Below are 26,754 nucleotides of genomic sequence, written 5' to 3'. Positions count from 1 at the left end.
GGATCGAGCCCCAGGGATTGTTGCAACAACGGGGGACGGGGGGGGACGGGACTCAAAGGCGTGGGACTCAAAAGTGGGAGCGAGAAACCAAAGAGAGATTTGGACAATCCCTTTTTGAGGATATCACTGTAAAAGTTTTATTTCCTCCTTTGGGTACTTTTTATTTTGACAAATGCAGCCTCCAGCTGAACCCTCGTTAAAAATGCAGAGAGCTAAAATCGCGTTTAGCGCTGTAGGGAGGTGAAAGCAATTTGGAAGCGGGTGCTGAATCAAGAGGGAGGCTCCCCCTGCCAGAAAAGCGCCCCCCGCGTAACCGAAACACAGCCGTCGACACCAAGTTTCAGGTGGGGGGGGGAGAGGTCCGCCCCCTCCCCTTGCAGCGATGGAGCCGGTCTCGCCCCCTGCCCGCCTTTGCAAGACCCGGGCGAGCGGGGAGGGGCCGGGCGGTGGCAGCGGGAGCCCCGCCCGCGGAGCCTCACCTGGCGCGGCGGCTTTAAAGGCGCCGGGCAGGCCGGGCGGAGCCCCGCAGTGGTAGTAGCAGGCGAAGCAGGCGGGCGACGCGAGGGGGCCTCCTTCAGCCCAGGCAGCTCCAGGCGAAGCAACGCGGGACGCGCCCGGAGCTCCGGCGAGGTTTCTCTTTGCCGACGGCGGCGCTTTCGCTTCTCGTCGCGGCGATGGGGCTCCCGCGGAGCTGCCTGCGGGCCCTCTTGTTTCTCCTCCTCGAGGTGAGTACCTAACTAAGCGGGTCCCCGAAGGACGGTGTCGGTAAACAGCGGATCCCGGGGAAGGAGAGCGGAGGGGCGCATCAGTGCCCTGGGCGAGATGTTGTTCCTCGAGGGGAGGGGGGCACAGGGGCACGTTTCCCTTTCCCGCTTCCCTGAGGCTTCAGGTGCCTGACTGTCCCTCCGTTTGCCCCTCTCAGGTGGGGACTCTGCTAGCGGACCCGACGCAACCTTGCTCCGCTGGCTTCACCTCCAAAGTCTTCACCATCGAGGTGCCGGACGGAGACCTGCCCCGGGGACACGTTTTGGGCCAAGGTGAGAAGGCGGCGGCGCGCGCGGGGAGAGGGGGATACCGTCTGATGACTTTTCCGGACCTGGAAGAGGACTGGGGGCTTTGCGTGCTGGGCCAGGGGAGGCGATTGCACGATTTCGAGTATTTGTCTGAAGTGAGCCCCTCTCCGTGGCGTCTAGGCGCGCTCGCGTCTTTTTGTGGCTGTCCCTTCTTCTGCTCTTCCTCGGGCTTTGTTGCCCGCCGAGGTCTCCTGGCTGATCCTTTCCCTATGTTGGTGTTTATTTCGATTCCTCGTAGTATAGTTTATGGGGTGGGGTGGGGCGGGGGTGAGATCCATCTCGGCAGAGCGCCTCGAGGGCTCCGGTTTGAAGATTGCGACAGGGCAGGAGAGGCGCCTTCGACGGCTGCGACGGGTTCCTCCTGCAGCCCCGGGCGCCGCTTTTCTAATCCACGGGATTAGTCTTTTTTCCGACTCTTGCAAACTGGACTGCGGGCTGACCACTGCCTCTCCCACCCCGCCGTTTCTGAGAGCTACGAGTGGGGTTGGCAAGCGCCACTCGCCCGTGGCCTCTGGCCCTTGAGATGGCCGCGCTCCGCCTGGCGCGGCAGTACTGTTGGAGGTGTCCTGGAATGGGGGGGGGGGTTGCTTCCTTCCTGCTTACTCCTGGTGAGATGCTTTGTCCCCAGCCATTCTGCATGATAATCCTGGACTGATGGCCCTTGATGGGCACCTGGTTGGGCCCGGGGGGGGGGCGGGGTAGAGCTTATTCTGACGCAGCCATGTGCTCTCCCCTCCCCCTCCAGGTGCTTGTGAAGCTGTGCTGTCGGAGGGGGTCGGTGATGAGTTGGTTTTCCAGAAGGTGTGGCTTGGAAATGACCAACTCAATGGAATGGAATTCCTGGCAAGGCAGTAAAGGAACTTCAGTTGTTGTGGGTTGATTCCCATAACTCTTGAGATCCTTATTACCTAGCCCATCTTCTGATAACCCCCCCCTTGTCTTACCTTTTTGCAATTCAAATCCCAGCATAACCATGAATTGGTTGTTTTGGCATTAGCATATTCTCTCTCATTTGCCCAACTTTCTCTCTCTAGTCCATCTTTTTCTTCCTTCTGTGCTTAAGGCCCCCAAAGGTTGCTCATGAAATGCGCCCCCCCCTTCCAGTTAACCTCAAAACAGTTGGAGGTGCTTTGGTGGAAGTTGGCCAAAGGGTTTGCAATTCTGACATCTGAGGCAGAAATCCCCAATGTTGTTTGTATGCAGCAAAAACAATAATTACATTATTTTTTTAAAAAAATCAATTGTTTATTTTCCCAGGGATTCCCCTCCCCAATACATTATGAAAACTTGTATTCTCATACACCACAACTTATACATCTATAGAACACATTATTACGTGATCCACAAATTAGTATAAATCTTTGGAACTGTTTTTTGGTTTTCTGAAGAATTTGTAAATGAAACGAAGCTCCATCATTCTACAGTTACATTGTTTTACTGTTTCCATAGGCACCACCAAATCCATTGCCTGAATAAGCTTCAGCCAAGTTTTGCCTCTTGGTATAAGCTTACAGTGGGACAAGGTGGAATTTGCTTCTATAGGGACTGAGGCTTATCATTACTCTTCATACTTATTGCTATTGTTAATAATAGTTACTGATATTGTAATTATCCTGTCTTCCTCCAAATAAGTTGTCCTGTCCACTTGCCCCCCATTTTATCCTCTCAACACCTCTGTGAGGTTGATTGGCTAGGTTGATTGAGAGAGTGAAAAGTCCAAGCTCACCTAATGAATGAGCTTGGCAGCTGAATGGGGATTTGAACCCAGGATTCCCCAGTCATCACTGCACCATTCCTGCTTCTCTGGCAGCTTTCCCAGAGGAGGTTGTTGTGCCCTCAAGGCTGATCTCCCTGAGCCCCACTTGAATTCCTGTAACAAGGAGCAGATGGGCCTTTGCAGCCTTTGGGCCAACAGAACTGGGCTTGGCTGATGTCCCACATTACGGCTTCCTCTGTTCCACCCACTGATGGATGAGAATGTTGTGTTCTTTCCTGAAGGTGGGTGCTACCTAAATTTCGTGATAGACCCCCCCCCCAGGCACCTGCTGCATGATGCCATTGAAGTTCTCTCCATCCTCCATCTTTCTTGAGGTCTGCTGCTCCAGATGATGTTGATAGGGGGGCGGGGGGGCAGGCAGGCTGGCCTAGCTGTTCGGCATGGCATCCTAATTGCCAGCAAATGTGTGTCTAGTTGTTTTGTGAAACAGGGACATTGTGCATGGAACAGAGGCTGGTCTGTCTCCTTTTCTCGGTCACCCCTGCCAGGAGCAGGAATCCGTTTAACTCTCTCTGTGCCAGTGACTTAACTCTCCCAGAGACTGAAACTGCCCCTTCTGCTGCAAGCAACCAGCTCTCCCTGCCTCCGCCTCCCCAAACAGAATTCCTTCCACCTGCCTTGGGGTTGGGAATGAAAGGCAGTGGCATGAGCGGTGAAAGAGTACTGGCACACTGGAGCTGGCCGTCCTCGCTCAGCAAGACCTTCCAGTGTTCGAAAGTGACCTGTTCACCCAGCCGTGGCCTAATCCAACCTGCAAACAGTTTGCTGGCTGGCACCCAAAGCCAATTAAAAGGCCTTGCAATGCAAATGTTTGTGTCCTTTAGGTCAGAACCTGGGCTCCCTGCATAGTTTGGTGGGAGGCTCTGTAGCCCCAGTTTCGAGTTCACAAAACTTTCATCTGATTTCCCCTCTGTATGGTGGGGAATTCTCGATTTGCCAGATTACCGGTATGTGCCAGCTTAGTGCTAGAGCACAACGAGGAAATCCTGGCTGACTTAATCTCTCTAGATTGGCCTCTGTTTCTCTGCTACCCCAGGGAGACGATCCAAGTTGTATAGCATTATGATTTCATTGTTTGTTGCTCATGGTAGGCTCTGGAACTTGGAGGAGGAAGAAGTTTACAGCTCCTGAAAGTGTCTGTTACTCCCCAGAGTGCAACTTCCAGTCATATAGGGCAGGAATGCCTCCTTATCCATGCCCAAGGTGTAACTTAAAGCCAGGGCTTGGCTATGATGCATATAAAGTAATTAGAGCTTTTGTTCATGTGCAGAGCACATTTTAATTTCAACTAAATAATTGCAGCATGTATATTTGAGACTCAGTAGCAAGACTTCCTGGCCGGTCAGTGTAGCTGCTGTGCAATCTGTATGTTTCTGCTACAGATTCCTCTTTATGCTTTTGCACTCTAAAGACTTCTTTTGTATATTGGCGATGGTGATGATATCTTACCTGCTCCTTCACTGTAGGCTCCCAGGGTGGGTTATAGCAATTCAGTATTCAGTAAAGAGTTTTAAACAAACTACCAAGTTGGTCCTGGAAAGTGTGTGTATGATGTCAAGGGCTAGGGTAAACCCCCTGCTTGGCAGGGGGTTGGACTCGATGGCCCTTGTGGTCTCTTCCAACTCTATGATTCTATGATACCTGACGGAAACTCATCAGAACACTTTGGCAGTTGCGAGTGGATTAGCTGAAATTACTGCAGCATCTCTCCACCTCCCCTCCCCCCAGTTTTATCAAAGCTGTTATGACGATTTGCCTTCTGTTGCAAACCTTCCTTCGAAGGTGGCTCTGTTCAGCCTTGTCCTCCATAGGGCCAGCCTTGGCTGTATTCCCTGCCCCTTCCAGAATTTGCCTGGTGTTTACTGAGTTGCTGAAGGAGGGTTTAATCTGCTGTAGCTGCAGCTCTCCTCACCTCTTTGCACAGCTTGACCTCCATAATGGAGGGGCCTTGAGATAAGAGCGCAGAGGGAGAGAGGGGGGAGCGAATTCCATGCATGCTGGAGAAAGGGGGAGGTCATGGTGGGGGGCAGGGCTGCACTGCAAGCTTGTTCCCCTGTTACCTGCTGTGAAGTGGGCCAAAAACTGCTTGCCCATGTGGGCACAGAAGGAGCCCCTGTGCCATATTTTTTCTCCCTTTGGGCTCAGCAGCAGCACCAAGGGCTTCCTGTGCCTCTGTCCCTCAGAGGCAGAACAAGCTTCTGCCCTACTGCCCAGCTCCTTGGAGGGCTGGAGTTGGAGCCCCAGTCCAGAGCAGAGTGAAATATAAGAGGTTAATTGCTAACTCCTTCGTTCTTGTTGAGGTGTGTCTGGCCGGGGATTAACTGCTCCAGTGACTGCACTGGCTCAAAGGCTGAGTTACGGCTTCAGGGGCAGGTTGCAGGATGTGATGGGGCCCTGCCTGCCTCTTCAGCCCCTGCTGTGCGCTCTTAAGAGGCCCCAGCAGACCTTTTGGTTCCAGCCCTGCATGCGTGCGTGACCATTAGGAGCTGCCTTGCTTGTGGAAGGAGGCATGGCAACCCACTTGCTCTTCTCTGCTGCTGCCAAAGCCTCTTGGGGAAGGGAAGAAGGAAGCTATTTCCAGTAATGGCATACGGAGGGGTCTCTGCTAATGGCTTTGGGGCGCGTCAGATTCCACTAAGTGATGAGAGCTCAGAGATGGACTGAGATGGCTTTGACCTCCAAAGCTTTCCATGCCTGATGTGCACAGAGTCGGAAGAGTCTGTTCTTTCCCAGCAGAAATGCCGGTGCTTGTTCCAGAGAGGTCGCGGCTAAGCAGGCGCATCTCTGCAGCCACAAATCCCCGAGCTGGGAGGAGGAACTGCAGTGGGAATTACCCACTGGTATTCCACACTAGTCCTACTCTGAGTGGACCCTTTGAAGTTAGTGGATGCAAGTAACCTAGGCAGGCTCATTGATTTCAGTTGGTCTCCTCTGAGTAGGACTTAGTTGCATGCAGCTCATAGTTCTGAATGTCACTGTTGGCAATGGGTCTTTGTTCTGCATTTTAGGACCAGTACAGGGTGATTTTGATGCTTCTGAAACAGGAATCTCGAGGTACTTTTAAAAGATAAGCAAATTTGTTATGGCATACAATTTTTTTGGTGTGTGCAAATTTATTAATGGAGACAAAAGAAAAAGTGGAAGGGGGGTTAAGGGGGGAACAACAGCAAACAAAAAAGGTGGCTTATGTTGACAATACAAGAACCATCATACATCCATCTATCTTTACACATATAGCTCAGTACATCTCATCCAAATGTCCAGTTTGCTGACTCAAGTTCAGTTGCTGTTTATAAAAAGTGCAAGGGCCTGGAGGCCTTCAGACTGTTGAGTAATAGATGGTATTTGTGTTTCCAGGCTTGTTATGGCATAGGTTTGCATGGAGGAAAGTCTGCTTGACCAGATGCATGGATGTGCTGTTACGCACATTTTGCATCTGATTTATTGAATTCTGATCCTCAAGCACTTCTGCCATAACTGACTAAGGTGCTACAACACTACTTGTTTTTGCTGCAGCAGGCTTGACACACAGCTGCTAACTTTCTAGAACTGGTACTTCTGTTCATGGGTTTCACACGCAGTTGCTGATGGCATCATCGCACGGCTCTGTGGGTTCTCTGTGTTTTGTGCAGTGTTGCCTCCGTGGCTGGCCCCAAAACAGTTTGCTGCCTGAGTCAAAGGACAAGATGGTTCCTCCTCTCATTCCAGGTGCCAGAACCAACCAGATGGACACTTGAATCTCACTTCAGCAAGAGCAAAGGGGCCATGTTCTATACAGAGCTGCTCAGAGTGGCTGGGGCAACCATGTCGGATGGGTGGCATATAAAAAAATTATTATATGACTGCAGTTGAAGACAGGAGGCTAGCCGAGACAATGTGGTGCCAACCTCATAGAGCACACAGCTCTGCCTGCTCTGCACTCCTCAGCATTTACCGCCTGAGATGACTGTTTCCCTCTGCCTAACAGTAGGGCCAGTCCTGGCTGTTGCCATCAGTGGTTTGAAAGCTCTCTTGGAATATTAATGGCTTTCTCTAGTTCAATAAAGAAAGGAATTGTTTCATTTAGGGTCTCATTTCAGTTGTGGCTTTAGATACTCTCACTGATGGGGCATGACTCATGAGCCCTTCTGCTCTTCAGAGCCTCACAGTTGTTAATGGTGTCTGCTAATTACTGCAGGCTTTTCACTGTCTCCCAACAGGGCTTGTCAACAACAGTCAGATAAGTGTAGTTGCAAAAAGTCACTTGTATAATACTATCACTAATTGTCATCAGGGATTCTCTTGATCTCAGAGTCATTCTAGAGCTGTTCAAGCCACTCTTGTACCCTCCAGATGTTTTGGGGGCTGCAGTTTCCCTCATTCCCAGCCAGCATGCCTGTGTCCTAGTTCTAAGGAGCCGGAAAGGACCGGGTTGGAGAAGGCTGTTGTAGTTTCTCTAGTAGTTTCCCCTGCAGCACAACAAAGTGTGTGGCACCTTGAAGACTTAGCAGGCTTATTGTGGCATCAGTTTCTATGGGTCAGGACCCACTTCTTTAGATTGTCTCAGCCTTTATACAACCAGCCAATCACTGCATGCTGCAGATAACCTTTTGCAGATACCATCTTCTTAGGAAGTCCATTCCACAGAATGTAGGAATTGGGCTTTTAGTGTTGTGGCACCTGCCCTCTGGAATCCTTTCCCCTTGAATAATAGACTGGCAAAGTCCCTGTTTTCTCTTCTGCACCTACTGAAGATTTTCCTCTTCTGGCAAGAATTGTAAGTTGAGATCTTTTCTGAGCACCTTTGGGAAGAAGCGTGAGATATAAATTTAATTAAAAGAAGAATAAATAAGGTCAAATCTGGTGCAGTTGGTGCTTTCTTTGTTGGCTCTGCCTGTATACAGAGGGTAAGAGCTTCATAAGCTTCCACGGGCAACTTCATCAGAAGTGTGACTCAAGTGGAGCTGACATTTCCTCCTTCAACTAGGCATTTTATTCTGTACATATGCAATCTGTGCTATTCCTTTCCTGGGATGTGGTGAAGCATGGGCTGGGCATTCTAGCCTGTAGCCGCAAAGTCCCTTGGGACTCCTTTAAAGGAATCACTTTTGTTCCACAACTCATCTCCTGCTTGGCATTTTGTTTTGTTTCCTTATACAGTCATACCTTGGTTTTTGAACAGAATCCATTCCGGAAGTGCATTCGACTTTCAAAAACGTTTGAAAACCAAGGTGCGGCTTCTGATTGGCTGCAGGAGCTTCCTGCACTCAATTGGAAGCCGTGTCGGGTGTTCAGCTTTCAAAAAACGTTCGCAAACCAGAACACTTACTTCTGGGTTTGCGGTGTTCAGGAGCCAAAACATTCGAGTCACAAGGCGTTCGAGAACCAAGGTACGACTGTATTTATATCCTGCTTGCCTTTCCTCGTGAAACTAAAAGCTGTATCCACAGGCTTCGCAGCCAGGCTATGCTTAGCTTCAGCAAGGTGGTGGCCTCTGTGGTCAAGAACCTGCCTTGCATGTGGAAGGTCTCTGGCTCAGCCCCCAGCAGCAACTCCAGGTAGAATTGTGATAAACTCCTGCCTGAAATGGTGGATAGTTCCTGCTAGTTGGTGTAGACCAGGCATCCCCAACCTTTGGCCCGCCAGATGTTTTGGACTACAATTCCCATCATCCCTGACCACTGGTCCTTTTAGCTAGGGATCATGGGAGTTGTAGGCCAAAACATCTGGAGGGCCACACATTGGGGGTGCCTGGTGTAGACAATCCTGAGCTAGATGGACTGTTAATTTGACATCATGTAAGGCAGCTGCATGTAAGGGACGCGGGTGGCGCTGTGGGTAAAACCACAGTGCCTAGGACTTGCCGATCGTATGGTCGGCAGTTCGAATCCCTGCGGCGGGGTGAGCTCCCGTCTTTCAGTCCCAGCTCCTGCCCACCTAGCAGTTCGAAAGCACCCTAAAAGTGCAAGTAGATAAATAGGTACCGCTTTATAGCGGGAAAGTAAACGGCGTTCCGTGTGCTGCGCTGGTGCAGGCTCCCCAGAGCAGCGATGTCACGCTGGCCACGTGACCCGGAAGTGTCTGCGGAAGGCGCCGGCTCCCGGCTTCTAGAGTGAGATGAGCGCACAACCCTAGAGTCTGTCAAGACTGGCCCGTACGGGCAGGGGTACCTTTACCTTACCTTAAGGCAGCTGCTACCTATGTTCCTCTGCAGCTTCAGCCCATACCCTGGGACACCATGAGAGGGAAACCAACCTGCCCCTCTCCTTTGATAGTCTTCATCCAGGTTCCATAATACAGGAGTAGGCAGAAGCTGGATCTACTAGTAGATCTCTGGGGTCACTTGCCGTACATTGGCAAAGTGCTCTTGCTTCTTCCAACAGCAGCAACTAAAAGCCTCTTTCTAAATTAGGCTGTCTTGGGGGAGCGGGTGGAAATGAGGAGGAGTTGGTTTTTGTGTGGAAAAAGCTTGAGACTCAGTTAAGGGACTGAAAACACATTCCTGGGCTAAGCATATGCACTCAGAAAAAGTGCCCTTTACACTTAAATCTGTTTGCCTACCCCACTGGTCCCCCCAGAAGGGGGAACCTGCTGTGGTTCTGGAGATGTTGTCGAGCTTCCGTCAGCTCCAGCCAGCATGACCAATGGTCAGGGCTGATGAGAGATGGGGTCCAACAATATCTGGAGAAAGGGCACAATGTCCCCATCTCTGGACTATTTGACTTCAGTTGGTGGATCTTGGGTGTCTAGTTTAAACAATGAGAAAGGAACAAGAGAAGGGTCTAATGTAGCCTTCGTCAACCTGGTGCCCTCCAGATGGTTTGGACTACAGCTCCCATCAGCCCCAACGAGCACTGATGGGAGTCATGGTCCACAGCATCTGGGGGGGGCACAAGGCTGCCAAAGGCTGGTCTAGAGTGGGCAGTGAAGTTTATCCTTGATAGGGCATAGAGGAACTTCTCTGCAACAAGCTCAAATACTTATCCCTTCCTATGACTGACTCATAAGCCACATGATTGAAAGCAGGGGCTATAAAGAGGCAGTGAAACTAGTTTGGGCTTTTATGGAAAGTCTCAGGAAGTGCATCATGCATCTAATACTGCCACACAATTTCCTGGTGGGAAGGGCTTATTTTCCCAGAATCCAGAGCCAAGGCCCTGGCTGCTGCTACTGCAGTCAATTTAGGGTGTGTTGCGGATGCCTGCACTGATGACACCAGAATTAATGTGTTCGGAGGCTTTGCTGGTTGGCTTGAAACAAGAATATGGGGAGAGGCAGACTAATGTTTGAGGTGGGTACACTGCCTCACCTTGTCCCCCTCAACATTTGAAGCAAAGTGGGAGACATAGTAGTGGCATCCTGGTGGGATGGGGATTTTGACTTGTTGTTTATGGGGTTCTACTATTTCCCAAAACCTATGTTGTGTTTGTTTGGATCTGACCTCCCCGGAATTCAAAATGCTTCAATATTCTTGTCTTAAGTACAGGATGCAAAGCCCTTTTTAGCCAGGGAGCCAAATTCCCTTCTGGGCAACCTTCAGAGGGCCACATGCCAGAGGTGGGCAGGGCCAGTGGTAAATGCTGGCAGAGTAATTAATGAAAATTTCACAGTGGGCTGGTTTTTGCACACGCTCCTCTATCCTGTGTCCCATACCCAAGGCATTCACGGTCAGAGTTTTGCCAGCCAGGCAAAAATATTCAAGGAGGGTACAAAGCAGGAGCAGTGACCTGAGGACAGTTCTGAGGGCCAGACAGAGGCCTGGGGGGCCACATTGACCCTGGCCTGAGGTTCTCCACCCCTGCACCAAGACGTTGGAATACAGTTTGGCCAGGCGTGTGCGTGTACATGCAGTTGTACACACTAGAGCCTCCCTAATATCTATCCAATTTCTATTTCTTACATCTGGTGCAAAGTATATGTTGTTCTCTTGTTGGCTGGACAATCAGGCTTCTCAACTTGTCTATATTGATGCAAATGCTGCTGCTATCACTTCCTGACCATTATTTTTTGGGGGGTCTCCATCTTATGAGCTGCAACTGAAATATGAGGCTAGGACCGGGAGCAAAGTGGACGCTTTGTTGTTTGCATTGGGAAAATCCAGATAATTTGATGATGACAAGCGGCCCGCTTTGTGACTGGGTGTGGGTTCAGTCCTGTGCAAGAGGAGAGCCCCGGCATATTTTGTTTAAGCCGCGGTGGGCTTCTGCTTCCAAGGCCAGTCAGTGGGATCTGTTCTGGCACGCACAGAGGGCTTGGCTGCTTGCTACATCAGCAGAGCAGAGTGCTCTAATCAGTCTGGACTAAGCCTGGATTTCTCCTGCTGCTGCTGCTGTTGCTCTGGCCGGTGCTGCTCAAACACCCCCTTGCTCTGCAGGGGCTGTGCAAGCAATTCAAGGTTCTTGAGTGCCAATCCATTAAAGGGCAAACAAGACTCCTCCCATCCATTTGTAAGACGCTCTCTTGAATGCAGTTGAGATCTTTCAGTGCTTCCCTTCCTGGGCGATGGCTTATCAGCAGCGCATTCCAGCTCTCCTCCTCCAAACTCTTGCCCCCTCAATTAGGAAACTTGTTTGCACATGTGCCGAGACAGGTCAAAGTTTGGCTGGCCCTGATAAGGGTTGCTGATGCTCAGGGGGGTTCTAAATAACTTGGACTGTGAGCTGCAGATGGCCTGGAGGATCAGTCAGAGCCAAAATACCTCTCCTCTAGGGGTAAGATTTAATTCTTAATGTTATTGAGTGGAGCTTTTTCCTGCTAGGCTAGGATCCAGGCTGACACAGTCTCTTTTCCTTCTCCCTCTCCCTCCCTCCCTCCCCAACCCCCCAGTCCAGTTTGCAGACTGCCAGGGATGGAAGCTGGCCTCGTACACAACAGAGGATGCCAACTTCCGGGTGCTGCCCAATGGGACGGTCCTGGTGCAGCGCCAAACGCGGCTCCATGGGCAGGAGACGACCTTCGCTGTGCATGCCTGGGATTCCACGGGTACCAGATCCTCCTCTGCCTTGGTGACTGTGCTGGTGCGGAACAAAGGCCCTCCTTCTCCAAAGGTAGTGTGCAAAGCAGCTGGCAGGGGCCTCGGGGGAGTGCAGGTGGCAGGCACCATGGCAACCTTTGTCCTTTGAGAATGGCTGCTGTGGTGGAAACTATGCTAATAGGGCAAGGCTGTACCTCTGCAGGTGGAATGCACCTCTCTGAGGAGGGGCTCCGTTTGCCACAAGGAGGGAAACTCTTCCTGCTACAGAAATAACTCTGGATTTCCCCACAGCCTTCATTTGCTCTGGCTTCTAGTTCTGTTGCTCTTGGGAGTTTCTTCTTTGGTGTTTTCAAAACTGGCTCCTTTTCTGGGTTTTTGCAGAGAATTTCGATGGGTACTTGCTCTCCAGAGGAGGACATTTGGCTTTCCATGGAGGGTTAGAATTGTACACTGGTACCTCAGGTTACATACGCTTCAGGTTACAGACTCCGCTAACCCAGAAATAGTGCTTCAGGTTAAGAACTTTGCTTCAGGATGAGAACAGAAATTGTGCTCCGATGGCATGGCAGCAGCAGGAGGCCCCATTAGCTAAAGTGGTGCTTCAGGTTAAGAACAATTTCAGGTTAAGTACGGACCTCTGGAACGAATTAAGTACTTAACCTGAGGTATCACTGTATATAGAATTCCCTATTCTGAAGCTGCCGGTAGGCTTAGCTGGGCCAGCTGCTACTGGCGGGGGCTGCTGTCAGTTGTTCTCAAAGCAATTGACAGCGACCTCCCCACACTGCTGGCCTTGCAGCCTGCAGTGCTAACGGACCTGCCACCTGCCTTCTTTCCTTGTTGATAGTTGGATAGGATATGGGTGCAGTCGAGGCACCAGAATAGCCCCTCGTACTCTGCTCTGTTGTTTTTGCTCAGCCTTCCCCAACCTGTGGGCTCCCAGCTGCTGGAGCTGATGGCAGTCCACCCACACCTGGAGAGCAGCACCTGGTTTGGGAAGGCAGCTGCTGTTGCAGAGGTCTCTAAAACTCTTGGTTCCTTCTTCCAGGAGGAGTTTGAGCCTGCCAGCCAAGCAGAAGTGCTTTATTTCTCCCCGGCGAAGCCTGGCCTGAAGAGGCAGAAGAGGGACTGGGTTATCCCTCCCATATCCGTTCCTGAAAATGAAAGGGGCCCGTTCCCTAAGAACCTTGTTCAGGTATGGCAGATTCCTGTGGGGGTGTCTGTGGGCCTTGCCCCAGAGGTAACAAGGGCATGTGGATTCATTCCCAGGGTATCTGTGCTTAATGCCCTTTTATAATATGTTGCCTGAGGCTGCAGGTGGCTGAGCTTTTCGGATAGCGAAGGGTGCTCAGTCTTCCCGAACCAGCAGCCCTTTTCAGAAAGTGAGCATCCAGTGTTTTGTGCAGCATCTCCTATCTTTCTCTCCCTGCCTCAGATCAAATCCAACCGGGACAAAGAAACCAAGATCTTCTACAGCATCACCGGTCAGGGTGCAGATAGCCCTCCTGAAGGAGTCTTCATCATTGAGAAAGAGACAGGCTGGATGAAAGTGACTCAGCCGCTGGACAGGGAGAAGATTGACAAGTACCATGTAAGGGAACTCTTTGAACTAGCACCCAGGAGACCAGGGTTCAAGTCCCCTTTCGGATTTGAAGCACACTGAGTGACCTCGGGGCAGTCACTGCCTCTCACCCTAACCTACCTCACAGGGTTGTTGTGGGGTCTAAGTGAGATGGGGGGGGAGCAGGGAGGGAAGAACCATATATGCCACCTTGAGCTCCTTGGCGGAAAAAGTGGGATATAAATGTAATAAATAAATAAACCAGGCCCCCTGCTGGTTTTAAGTCTGTCTGCAGGCGTTTAGGCTGGAAGGATGTTCCTCCCATCAGATTAGAAGCCGAGGAAGGAAACTTCCAGGCCACAGAAGTGCTTTAAATGTGGCTCTCCGTCTCCCTGCAGCTTTTATCCCATGCTGTGTCTGAGAACGGCAAGCCTGTGGAAGAGCCCATGGATATCGTCGTCAAAGTCACAGACCAAAATGACAACAGGCCTGAGTTTACCCAGGAGGTCTTCAGAGGGTCTGTCTTGGAAGGGGTGACACCTGGTAAGGAGGGGGAGGAGTTGGAAGAAGGAGCAAATGGCATCATGCGATTGGGGGGGGGGAGAGGGGGCACCTCTCTCTGGGCTGGTTATGCACACGCCAGGCTACATCTGTAATGGGATTGTTTGTAGGTATTTTATCGCTTGTGCATTTGCCACCCTGATCTCCTTTGGGATGAAGGGCACAGGAGATAAGTTTAATAAATAAGAAACAGTAGGATTTTGCTCGTGGTTGCTTTAACTTAAGCTCCCCTGGCATGGCTTATCTGGCTTCTCCTATTTGCTATCTGGCTGCAACAGTGGGTGGACTTCCCCATCCTTTTAAAATTAAAAATAAAGCAAAGTCTGGCACCACCACACACACAAATGTCTTTTCTAACTGAGAACTATAACAATGCTTATTTCAATAAAGAAGAAAAAGTCCCCCTCTTGATAGATAAACCCAACATCCACTTTGCAAATTTATTAATTCTGTTGGCTTATTCATTTTGGCAGCAGATTATATTTCCAAAACTAAGCCTTGATTATACAGTGGACGGGTTTGACCATTTTCATTGGATGCTTATGGCTGAAGCGGAGATTTACATATACTTTGGTGGTTGATTATGTAAGTGTGTGGTGGTGTCAGATTTGATAAGAGGCATCCTCATTCTACTTACCCAACTTGTTTCCATCCAGAAATTGTTGGACCACAGCTTGCATCACTCCTAACCATTGATCAAGCCTGCTGTGGCTAATGGGAGTTATAGTCCACCCACATCTGGAGGCAATCAAATAAGAGAAAACTGCCCTAAGGTGTTCAAAACGCCACCTGCTCTTTTGTTTTCTAAAATATAAGCAAGCCTTGCCATGTGCTTCTGAATCTCTCAATCTAGCACAGTAGCAGATTAGATGAGAGCCAGTGTGGTGTAGTGGGTGGTTAAGAGCGGTAGTCTCGTAATCTGGGGAACCAGGTTCGCGTCTCCGCTCCTCCACATGCAGCTGCTGGGTGACCTTGGGCCAGTCACACTTCTGTGAAGTCTCTCAGCCCCACTCACCTCACAGAGTGTTTCTTGTGGGGGAGGAAGGGAAAGGAGAATGTTAGCTGCTTTGAGACTCCTGAAGGGGATTGAAAGGCGGGATATCAAATCCAAACTCTTCTTCTTCTTCTTAAATTGGTTATTGAAAACTAATTTCTTACTCCAGCCAATGACACTGTCCAGACCAAGAAGCCCTTGAAACAAAATATCCTGTACAGGAGAAAAGAGACAGTACAATTGGCTCAAACCCTTTTATAAGCTTTTAGCATTTTGGGAGTTGTAATCCAAAATGCCTAGAGGGCACCAGGTTGGTGAACGATGGTGCAAGCTATGGGAGGGCTATAGCAGCTGGAACAGAGCACCTGTGTTGCAGGTACAAGGAACCCCAGTTTAAAGCGCAAACAGTCATAGGCTCGATAGACAGATTTTGCTTGTCTTTAAGGCTGCTGCTTCATATGCTGGGCATTACATTCACTCTCTCCTTCCCCACCCCCACCCCCTTCTTCTTTCTCTTCGCCCCCCTCCTCTGCCATCCCCTTTGGCACCAAACCAGGCACCTCCGTGATGCAGGTCACCGCTACTGATGCAGACGATGGCATAACACAACTCAACGGTGTCATTGCCTACTCCATTTTGAGCCAGGTTCCCGAGGTGCCCCACAAGCAGATGTTCGCCATCAACAAGGCAACAGGGGCCATCAGTGTGATTGCCAGTGGCCTGGACCGAGAGGTAAAAGGCCAGCACGGGCGGCGGGGAGCCATATAACTGGTGAAGTGGGTAATGGGCCTTGGCTGCCTGGGGGAAAAGGCAGCATCGCAGTAAGTACAGTGACTAGCTAAACTCTGGGATCTGCTGCCATAAGAGGTAGCGGTGGCCAACAATTTGGAATGGACAAATTCCTGGAGGGCTGTGTTCTTGTGATACTGCAGTATTTCTTGTGATTCCTGGCAACTGGTTTTTGAAGTGGGGACAGAGTGCTGTTTTGCTCATGTCCTCCCAGTGGGCTTCCCAGAAGAGGCATCTGATTGGCCAATGTAGGGACAGGATGCTGGAGTAGATGGGCCTTTCCACTTTAGGGCTGTCTTTCTGTTCTGAAGTAAGTACCGCTGGAGCAGAGAAGAGTTTTAGCTCTAACCCTCTTCTCAAACCTCAGGAGTCCTTCCTCTTTGGAGAGCTGCAGGATCCTGGACATGAATTCATCTTCAGATGACTTGTAGGCCTAGTGGGGCCCAGGGAGGTCTGCTTTGCTATTCCCAGATCAGACACAAATCCAGGCAGGAGGTGTGGTTTCAAGGCTCTAGACCTGGTTTGCGTGTGTGAGAACGTCTGCAGTGGGTGGCGTACTTTTTCCACAGGCTACAGAATGAAGGAAGAGATGCTTTTACTCAAATGGAGCTTTTACTCAATCCGTCACTAATACCAACCACAATACTTGCCTCTTCCAGAGAGTGAGCGAATACACACTGACCCTGCAAGCAGCAGACTTGGACGGCGATGGGTTAACTGGCACCGCAGTGGCCGTGATAGAAGTTGCAGATGTAAACGACAACGCACCAGAGTTCAAGGAGCCAACGGTAGCAATCCTGCATTCTTTGGAGCAACTACTGGGGAGGGGCTTGGGGGGAGATGCACATGACATTGGGGTGTCTCAAGGGGTCAGACAATGCAGCAGCTCCTCTAAATGCTTAGGGTTTTGTAACTGTTGTGTAGACAACTGCTGCTTATAGCAACCTCTATTGTTTTAGATCTTCCTGGTTGCAAAACGGCCTTTGGCTTATGTGGGTCAGAAATTTCATCCCAAAGCTCCCACAGGATAGGCGCACCCCTGGCTGCACAAATAATTCCAGCAGACTGGGGACTGCTGCTGGCAAGGCCACTAGGAGTTTGCATACTAAGCTGAAGGGGTTGGGGACTAGTGGGTGGCTGGGTTGTGTAGTGCATGCATGATGGGGCTGTGCCTTGCAAGCAGAGAGGAGCATTTCCCTATCCGTGCAGCTAACTGGGTGGTTCCACTTCTCCTAGTACTCTGCAGAAGTTCCAGAGAACGAAGCAGGGTTGGAGGTCGTGAGGCTGGCTGTGACTGACAAGGATGCGGTCGGCTCCCCAGCATGGCTTGCAGAGTACAACATTGTGCAAGGCAATGAGGGGAATTCCTTCACCATCTCCACTGATCCAGAGACCAATGAAGGCATCTTGAAAACGGCTAAAGTAGGTGCTGGAATGTGTGTGCTTGTACACCTATTTTATTTAGCAATTTTTTTGTGCTTCTTAATCAACAAAGTATCATTTAAGCAGTTGGCAAAGAGTTGAACAAAATATTTATGGGTAGGCTGGGGGAATAAAAGCAGGCTTTAAAAACAGTACACATTATAAAATCAGAATATAGATAAAATCAACATTAACAATATATACATAATAAAACAGCATGCCTGGATAAGCTTCCCTTATGTGGAAAAGGTTTTAACAGGTATCAGAAACAGTCCAATTGAGGTGCCTGTTGGATATCAATGGGCAGGGAGTTCCAGAGAACAAATGCTGCCACTCTAAAATATGAATGCCTTGTAAATGTGGAATAAATTTTTGTGACACTTGTAAAGCTGCCATTTCCCATGCTAGCACAAAAGAGAAAGCAGTCAGTAGAGTAGGGCTAGCATTAACAACAACAACAACAACAACAACAACAACAACAACAACAACAACACGCTTTCTAGTTGGAAAACAGCAGTTTCATGATGGAGAGCTAGTATATATTTATTTGCATTTTCTTAATTTTGGGGGAATGGCTTTTGGGGCTATGGGACTAATACTAAAATGCTCAGGTGGACATAAAGATGGATCTGGGAGTTGAAGAACCACCTCCTGATTCATTACAAGTCTTCAGTAGATCTGTGCATTTAATCAAACATGAGGACTTAGGAACCTGTTAGGATGCTGAAGGAGCAATAGCAGCAATGCTGTAGCCCAGCTGTGCAAAACATCTGGCGGTTGGCAAAGACTGCTGTTGCCTACAGCTGCTGTCTTTGCAGTAAGGTAGTTTGCCCAGTCCAAGAGACACAAAGGGAGAGGGAAGCAAATGCCCTTGACTCTAGTTCACAACAGTAGTTGCTGCAGTTGCCCTCCCTGGTTTTGCCACGCCTCCTGCTTCAGCCCCAGCAAATGCCACTTCCACATATCTGGACTTTTCCTTGTTTTTAGGGCTTGGACTTTGAAGCAAAGAAACAGTACCTGCTGCAGGTAGCCGTCACCAACCAGGCCCCTTTTGTGGTGAAGCTCCCAACCTCCACAGCTACTGTGATAATCAACGTGAAGGATGTGAATGAGGCCCCAGTCTTTGCGCCTCCCATCCACAAGGCAGAGGTTTCAGAGGACATCCCAATAGGGCAGAAAGTCACAGCATACACGGCACAGGACCCAGATAAGATGCAATCCCAGAAAATCAAGTAAGCATTTCTGTTGCTGGTTGGCCAGGAGTTGAGCCTAGTGGGGTGAATAGTGTTAATAGGCAGGCAGCATTGGCTTAATGGCTCGATGAGAGGTGGGTAGAGATCAATGGGGCTGATCACCGATAGCAAAAGCCACATCAGGCTAGGCTTTGTTGTTCTAAACATTTCCATCTTCCAAGAACGGGATGTCCATCAATGCTCAGTGGCTCCGTCTGAATAAATGGAACCCTGGGTGCTTGAAAGGGAGGGCAGGAAATGCAGGGAAGGTAAAGTGATACCTCTTAATGGACCAGCTCAGGTTGTTGTTGAGAAATGTGCAAGTGCCGCAAAATGTAAGGAGAAGTCAGTCTTGAGTTTCAGAGCAGGCATGCAGGCTCCCTGGATCAATAGCAGCAGCTGGTCAAATGAGGCTGGATTTTATCTGCTTTTGAGTTCAATGCAGCAAGCATATTGTGCTGAAGTCAAAGGCATGATGTTGGCCTGATCCTGGGAAAAGATTGAAAGCAGGATAAATTGCATCTTGAAAGATGTATGTCTCAAGGGGTAGGGATTGTTTACCTTTCCTGCTGGGGGTGGGGCAAAAAGCAGCACTTCCAAAATGCAAGTACGCTGCCCCACAACCCTTTTCTATGTGGCTCACATGTGATGCATTGTTCTCAAAAAACAAGGTAGGCATATATTTTAGGTGGTTAACATCCCAGAAAAACTGGGAGATCAGGGAGGAGGAGAAACTTGAGCCAGCCTCTCTGGCATGCTAAGCAGTTTTTAAGGAAGAAGAGCAATGAAGCAATGTCTCCACCTGCATCCCGAAACAGGACCCATCCTAACATTGCTGTAGCAAAAAGTGTGTGCGAATTAATTAGCCCCAAAGCTGAAATTCTCAGGGGCTTTCTTGCTGGCATGCCTTATAAGGCACATTCCTCCTTTTGTGGTCTCTTGTGATTTAAACGTGTTCTCTCCTGCCAGGTACTCCATGGGGAATGACCCGGCTGACTGGCTGGCCATCCACCCAGAAAACGGCATCATCACAGCCAAGAGCAGCCTGGACCGGGAGTCCCACTTTGTCAAGAATGACACCTACATGGCCATTGTGCTGGCGGAGGATGATGGTAAGCTCTGTGTGGTAGGAGGGACGAGTCCCCTGCCCTGGGTCACCATCTCTTGTGGGGGAAGGGAATCAAAGGACTCTTTGTTGGCCTGTGCATCAGCCGCCTGGGAGCTTCCCATGTGAGGGGCACGTGGCTGTGGAGCTGCAGCCTCCTCACAGCCTGTCACGAGAAACCACATCCCAGACCTTGGCTGTTTATCTGTTTAGGAAGTGGAGACAAGGGCAGAGGCGGGTGCAACCCAGGCCTTCTGAAGAAACAAATCAGGAGTCCCGAACAGCCTCCTGCTGGCTAACTAGGATGGGAGTGAGATGCAGCCACAGGCCACAGTGGATGGCAATGGGGAAGAGGAGGAAAATGTTCATCCACATATTACCCGGGACACCTCTTGCCCCTTCCCCACCCCACTTTCTGCTTCTCTTGAGAAGAACAGTGTTGCAAGGACTCACTTGGGGATGATACGCACAGCACCACAGCCACAACTCTTACTATGCAAAAGTCTCACATTCTGTGCTTAAAAAACAAAGTAGGCTAATAAGCCACATTGTGCAGATTAATGCTGAATTAAGCATGCTCTTCTCAACATTGCATGCATTTTGAACAGGGTTTAATGCTCTTCAAAAGCCAAAGCAAATGGAATATATAAGCTGTGGCAGTTTGATCAATCTTAAATAAAAAGCTTATTTGACTTGACATACTTAAGCATGTTTTACTTCAAGAAATCATACACAACACAGATCCTCAGAATAAATTACATTAATGCAGATAGTTGGCACAAGCCTGAATGTTTTGCACATGTCCTCATTCTGTGCGTTCTGAACTTGCTGTTTGTAATTGGTAAGATTCTGGACTCCTTTATGCTTGGTTCTGTTTTGTTTTTGCAAAGAGCAGCTCTTGGGAGCAGGAAGCCATGAGAGAGGGTCTGTAGCTATACAGGACCCAGAAGCTCCATCATTTGCATGCTGGAGTGTAAGGGGACACTGCCAGCCTTTATTAAGGCCTATCTCTGACCATATCCATTAGAAAAGTTCTGAAACCTGTGGACATAATTTGAATGCTGGGCTCCTGGCATTCTCTGCAGAATTGTGTCTGGGAAGGTGTGGCAAGTGAGTCTGGGCCAGACTATAGCCCTGCCTCTTCCTCATTCATCTCTGTTTCTAAAGCCACCTTCTTTCCATCCTGCTCCAAACAGGAACCCCTCCAGCAACCGGGACGGGCACCCTCCTGTTGACCCTGCTAGATGTGAATGACAATGGCCCTGAACCCGACCGGCGGGAGATCATCGTCTGCAACAGCAAGCCAGTGCCCCAAATGTTGCGCATCCTGGACAAGGACCTTCCCCCCAACACCTCCCCGTTCCGTGCAGAGCTTCTCCACAACTCGGAAGAAAATTGGGCTGTCGAGATGGACAGCAAAGGTGGGGTGAGCAGTGGGGAGGAAACGGGGTGCCCTTCCAGAATAGCTGTCCATGGTCTGTGCTGGAACAGGAATCTTCTCTCCTTTGGCAGCAATGCCCAAATGACTCCCTCTTCTTAGTTCTCCCTTCTCTCCTCCCCACTTTCCCCACAAGGTCTTAGCCAGCCAGAGATGGTTATTCCCTGTTCCCTTTGGGACTTAGGAATATCCCAGGGAAGCAGTTGCCCTGGTTGGGGTGAGCTCCCCTGTCTGTACATGCTAGGAAATCCTTTTAGACAGTCTACTTGGGTAAGGTCCTACACTGCGTATGGCCGTCATTCCTTTTCAGCAGGTGCAGCTGAAGAGAATTCATTAGCTGAGTGTTAACGGAATGCTTCTTTCGGTAGCCATAATCCATTCCCAATGAGCCGACTCTGTTCCTGTTTCATTGTGCTTATGCTCTGGTTTCTCCTTTTGCAGGAGAAACTGCAACCCTGACACTGTTGCAGCCCTTGAAGCAAGAGACGTACAAAGTTTACCTCCAACTCTTTGACAACCAAAACATGGAGCGGCTGACGGTCCTCACAGCAACTGTCTGTGATTGTGAGGGGCATACAGAAGGGTGCCCCGGTCCTCAGGGGACTGGCATTGAGGCTCCCATCATCTTAGCCATCCTGGGAGCCATTTTGGCTGTGCTGAGTAAGTGTGCAGGTCACTGTCCTTCTGTCTCTGTGGGCAGAGTGGGGGAGTGAAAGCATGGAGGGCAACTCCTTATACCAGAAGTTTTCAACCTTTCTGAGTCCATGGCTCCCTTGACCATTTTTTCTGAGGCACCCCTGTGGGGCTTAGGAGCCCAGTTATGTCACCCCTTGCCTGCCAAGCTGGCAGCATCTCGCCCTTTTTCGAACATGCTCCCTTGTGGAGTGTTCCCTCAGCCTCCTCTCCTCGGGAGTCCTCCGGGCAGCTGCTGATATCTGAGCTGATCCCCTGCCCCATAAAGAGAGGTGCCTTCTTACACTGCCCCACAGGGGCCTAGGAAGCACCGCCTGGCTAGCCCCAGAGGCACAATTCACCTGTGGAGCCTTTGGGAGGCAGAGACACCTGCTTCCAGTAGAGTCTCAGTTCACCCTTCCAAATCCTGGTGCCCTCTCTTTTGGACTTGACTCCCATCAGCTCCAGCTTCATATAGCCATGCTGACTGGGACTGATGGGAGTTGTAGTCCAAAACACCAGGAGGGGGCACCAGACAGGGAAAGGTTTGCTCCTCTGACATGAGTGCAGAAGCACCTGCTAAGATGCTGTGCTGATTCTCTGTTTCTCTCCCAGTTATCCTGCTGCTGCTGCTGCTCTTTGTGCGAAGGAGGAAAGTGGTGAAGGAGCCTTTGCTGCTCCCAGAAGAAGATACCCGCGACAACATTTTCTACTATGGTGAAGAGGGAGGTGGCGAGGAAGACCAGGTGGGTGCCCCTTCGGCTCTATCCAATTAAAAGGGACATGAGGCAATTGAGGAAGTGTCTTCTGTAAAGGATGTGCTGTGTTGCAAATGTCTGATGGGACTATAGTATCCTCAATATGTGCAATGCCCCAAAAAGACTCTCCTCCCAGAGATAAGCACGGTCTTTTGCTGAAAAACATGTTCCACCCTGTACAGCTGTCCATCCTCTACAGCCCACAATGGGTCAGGTGGTGTTGTGACCTTGTCTTCACCCTCTCCAAGTGTCTTCCCCATTTTTTTCCAGTACCTCCAGTTGCCTACCATCAACATCTAAATGGCAAGGAAGGAGAGGCAGCTTCCTTGCCCTGTTGTATTCTGCAGTTTTCAAGCTGCAGAGCCTCTGCATCATCTTTTCTCTCTCCTCTTCTCCCCCTTCCTCCGAAAGGACTATGACCTCAGCCAGCTCCACAGGGGCCTGGATGCTCGTCCAGAAGTCGTCCTCAGGAACGATGTCCTGCCCACCCTTCTGCCAGCTCCACAGTACCGCCCGCGCCCTGCAAACCCAGATGAAATTGGCAATTTCATCCATGAGGTAAGGTTGGAGGAGGAGGGTGCTGAAAGGGAACACTGGTCGGCAATCTGCTGCACATTCCAATGTTGTTGGACTCCAGCTCCCAGCGAGTACGGCCAGTGGTCAAGGATGGCGAGTTGTAGGGAGAGCCACAGGTTTGGCACCCCTGTTGCACAAGGCAAGCAAATGGCTAAAGCTTGAGTGTGCATGTCTGGGGAAACCCAGCCAGATGGGCGGGGTATAAATAATAAAATTATTATTATTATTATTATTAGTTTGCCTTTTCATACTGTTCTTCAACCCCTTAAATTGTTTCTAGAAGTCTGTCCTTTCAGTTTGGTACCATCGAAATTGACAGGCAGCAGCTTTTTCCGGTTTCCCAGCTGTGCTGCTGGAGACTCTGCAATCCACAGACGACCAAGACTGATTTTACATACTGATTTTACACCCCACATCTCTCACATGAATGTTTGTTCATTCAGAAATAACTATCCATTCTACCAGATTGCAATGTTTATTTCTTAAGAGAACTGCAGTTTGAGAAAAAGTTTTCCTGCACAGTTGGTTCTTATCTCTGGTGTAAAATGTGAAATTCCTCTTGACCCTCAGAGATATAACTGGCTGTTCTATACAGCTGAGACTATTATTATTAAGGATCACATTCCATGAGGCATCCCAAAGTTATTTAGAATATACTGAAAACATGTATAAAACTATGACATCTGTAAAGGCAGCATCTCCCCTTGCTCCTGCAGAACCTGAAGGCGGCAGACACGGACCCCACGGCGCCCCCCTATGACTCCCTGCTGGTGTTTGATTACGAGGGCAGTGGCTCCGAGGCCGGCTCCCTCAGTTCCCTCAACTCCTCCAGCTCTGACCGGGACCAGGATTACGATTACTTGAATGACTGGGGCAGCCGCTTCAAGAAGCTGGCAGACATGTACGGCGGGGGCGTCGACGACTAAGAGCCATGGGTGGACTTTTGCAGCCCAGAGACTGGGTGGTCATGGCTGGCTCTCACCTCTGCCGTTGGGGATCTCTGCAAGACCCACATGCTCCTCTTTCCCAGCAAAGCCTCCCTTGCATTGCACCGGCTCCTCTCCGAATGCCAAACACACTGCATCTCCTCCTTGGGTCCCTGGTGGCAACACCTGAAGCCCTGAGAAGGACCCAGCAGCTTCCTGGCAGAGTGTCTGGCTTCCTCTGAACTCACAGGCTGCCTTCATGAATGTGCCTGCGAAGGCTTTCTAGCCAGATGAGCGATGCTGTATGTTACCTGCCTCTGAGTGCCTCTTGATGAAAACGCCATCCCTAGCCAAGGAACCTGTCAGCATTCAGGGAGGTCTGCATTCTATACCCTGGTTCCAAGAGTGTGTCAGAAGATGCCCAGTTCTCGCTGCTGGAGCTGATGTGTGTTCCACCCATATTCATTTGGTGCCCCCATACGAGATGGATGGATGGACTGTGGGATGGGGCAGGTGTGGTGCATGGGGGTGTAGTAGCTGTGTGTGTGTTGTAGTGGAGCAGCCCTGCCCAGACTCCTGCGATCAGCTGGGGCACCTGCTCCCCATTGGCTCAGCCCCCAAAGTGCCAGCAGTCCTCTTAGAAACTCTTGGCTGCTTTTTTTTTTTTTAAAAAAATAAGCATCTCCTAAGTGCTCCTAGGTCAGTTCTTTCCTACTTTTAGGTACGAAATAGACTTGGTGTTAAGCTAAAGGGTTGGACAATCAGGGTGTAAAGTTTTAATAAAGGATTTTCTTTTTTAAAGATGGGTGTTTTCTCTGAGCCTGCCTGGGGTGTGTGATGGGAGAGCTTCAAGAGTTGCTCAGGGATGTCACGGGGCACCAGAGCCTACCCTGAACTGAAAAGTAAAATGTATCCAGGGGGGAAACAAACCCACCAGCCTATGTCTGTCCAGATGTTTTGGTCTACAACTCCCATCAGCCCCAGCTATGATGGGCTGACCCTCTAATCAGTTTTTCCCACCCACCTCTCTCATCCTCACTTTCTCTGCACCCAACTGCATTCTACTCATGTAAAAACACGCTGATTTCCGGACCGGATTTAAAAGGCGATTGGTCTGGATCCAGCCCCCAGGCCTTAGTTTGCCTACCCATGTTCTATAGCCTTCTTGTGTCCTCTTCCCAGACCATCCCTGACTGGATCTTCACAAACTCTCAGCTTTGCTTCCCCTGCCTTGTCCCTCAGGCCTCCCTAGGAGGGCTGCCTCTTTTAACAGTTGCAACTGTGTTTTTGTCCTTGTTAAACCTCTCCTGAGGGAGCTGGCAGGAAAGGGCTGCCAGGGTTGCACAGCTGCTCTGGGGAGGAGGCACTGCACAGGGCTGGAGGGTGCAGGTGTCTTCCTTGGCACTGGTGCAGCTGCATACACCACCCTGCCTCATAGAAACCCTGTGGGAGACCCAGGCTGACCACTATCCCCCCTCCCCAGGGGCAACCATCTGCCTCCAGCACATTCCTGGACTAGTCTCCTCCGGAAGCTCAGCTATCTGCTGAAACCTGAGTCCCTCTTTGAAGGGTGGGGGAGTAGCTAGGCTGAAAAGACCTTGCCCACCCACTCCTTTTACTTTGCCCCTTCTCAAGTATTACTTGCTTCAGGGCCCCTTGGCTTGCTGTCAGTCCCCATACTCACCCAACAGGTTTTTCTTGCTCCAAACACCTCCCCTCCCCACATCCTTTCCCTTTTAAGTTACTGCAAGCCTGAGGGCAGAGCCCAAATACCAGGGAAGGCTGCTCTTGCTGCTAGATTGACAAGCAGAGAAGGGGGTGCCTAGAGAGGGAAGGTGGATACATGGGTGCAGTTAGCTGATTGTGGCCCTGGGCAAACACAACCTCTTTTCTAATACAGTGGTACCTCGGGTTACAAACACTTCAGGTTACAGACTCCGCTAACCCAGAAATATTACCTCGGGTTAAGAACTTTGCTTCAGGATGAGAACAGAAATCATGTGGTGGTGGCAGTGGGAGGCCTCATTAGCTAAAGTGGTACCTCAGGTTAAGAACAAACCTCCAGAACGAATTAAGTTCTTAACCCGAGGTACCACTGTAGTGAATGTTCTCACGTTTCCAGAGGTACCAATTTTTATTTTTATTTTTATTTCATTTTAAAAAGCCTTAGGGAGCAGCCAAAAGCAACCCCTCCATGAGCCCTGACTAGTGTGGCTGCTTAGTAGCCATGGAGTGCAGAGTCAGCCACAAAGCTCACTGGGTGTCCTTGGGCCCAGTCACTCTCACTTAGCCTAACATACCTCACATGGTTGTTATGAGGATGAAATGTTGAGGGGGGTTGGGGAAAACCCAATGTGCTACTTTGAGCTCATTGGTGGGATATAAATGACATAATTTAAAATATATCTAATTAACTTCAGTTTTTACACCCCCCGTCCTCACCATCTTGTAGTGGAGTGCTTTCAAGACAAATGTGTCAGGAAGTGAGATGGATAACTTTTATTAGAATCGCATCAAGCTGCGGTATATCCAGTGCTTTTTTCTGGGGGGGATGCAGGGGTACGCATATTCCTAAACATTTTGTGAATCTTAGTATTTTTGTCCATTTACTGTGTTTATTTTTTCTGATTTAAACTATAAAATGGTGTACCATTTTCTCTGTAAGATGGCAGGATCCTCAAGGACGTGTTTTGAGGAGAGCTGGCTTCAGGCACTAGGCCTTTTGGAAGGCCAGCTCTGTGTTACAAAAATGTCTGCACACCAGGCCATCTTTAGCATATGCTTTGCCAGGGTGCAAAGATCCATCCAGCGCCCCCAAATTTATTTAATTTTGTGTGCACAGCGCGGTTGAGAATAATGAGTGCCATCGTTGAGTCTGACAAGTGCCACCACTGGCACAGCACATCTTTGCTAAATG

At 49.9% G+C, this 26,754-nt stretch overlaps 1 protein-coding gene across 1 annotated transcript; it reads left to right on the top strand.

Moving 5' to 3' along the window:
• Nucleotides 1–519: 519 nt before the first annotated feature.
• Nucleotides 520–24,638, top strand: CDH3 (cadherin 3). Its single transcript, XM_081202563.1, has 16 exons — nt 520–725; nt 923–1,037; nt 11,656–11,876; nt 12,852–12,998; nt 13,239–13,394; nt 13,763–13,907; nt 15,476–15,651; nt 16,368–16,496; nt 16,945–17,130; nt 18,118–18,362; nt 19,332–19,474; nt 20,664–20,888; nt 21,347–21,565; nt 22,193–22,323; nt 22,747–22,893; nt 23,628–24,638. Exons 1-16 carry the CDS (start codon nt 675–677, stop codon nt 23,835–23,837), a joined length of 2,646 nt encoding a protein of 881 aa, XP_081058689.1. The 5' UTR covers nt 520–674; the 3' UTR covers nt 23,838–24,638.
• Nucleotides 24,639–26,754: the final 2,116 nt, after the last annotated feature.

Source organism: Podarcis bocagei (genome assembly GCF_964188305.1).
Source record: "Podarcis bocagei genome assembly, chromosome: 7".
In the NCBI taxonomy this organism is placed as follows: domain Eukaryota; kingdom Metazoa; phylum Chordata; class Lepidosauria; order Squamata; family Lacertidae; genus Podarcis; species Podarcis bocagei.
This window is presented reverse-complemented; position numbering and strand designations above follow the sequence as displayed.

Excerpts from the sequence above, each read along its gene's own strand:
- CDH3 (XM_081202563.1), top strand. The coding sequence starts at position 675 with ATGGGGCTCCCGCGGAGCTGCCTGCGGGCCCTCTTGTTTCTCCTCCTC. Across the intron at positions 12,999-13,238 it reads TCCCTAAGAACCTTGTTCAG|ATCAAATCCAACCGGGACAA; the intron begins GTATGGCAGATT and ends TCCCTGCCTCAG. Across the intron at positions 18,363-19,331 it reads ATGCAATCCCAGAAAATCAA|GTACTCCATGGGGAATGACC; the intron begins GTAAGCATTTCT and ends CTCTCCTGCCAG.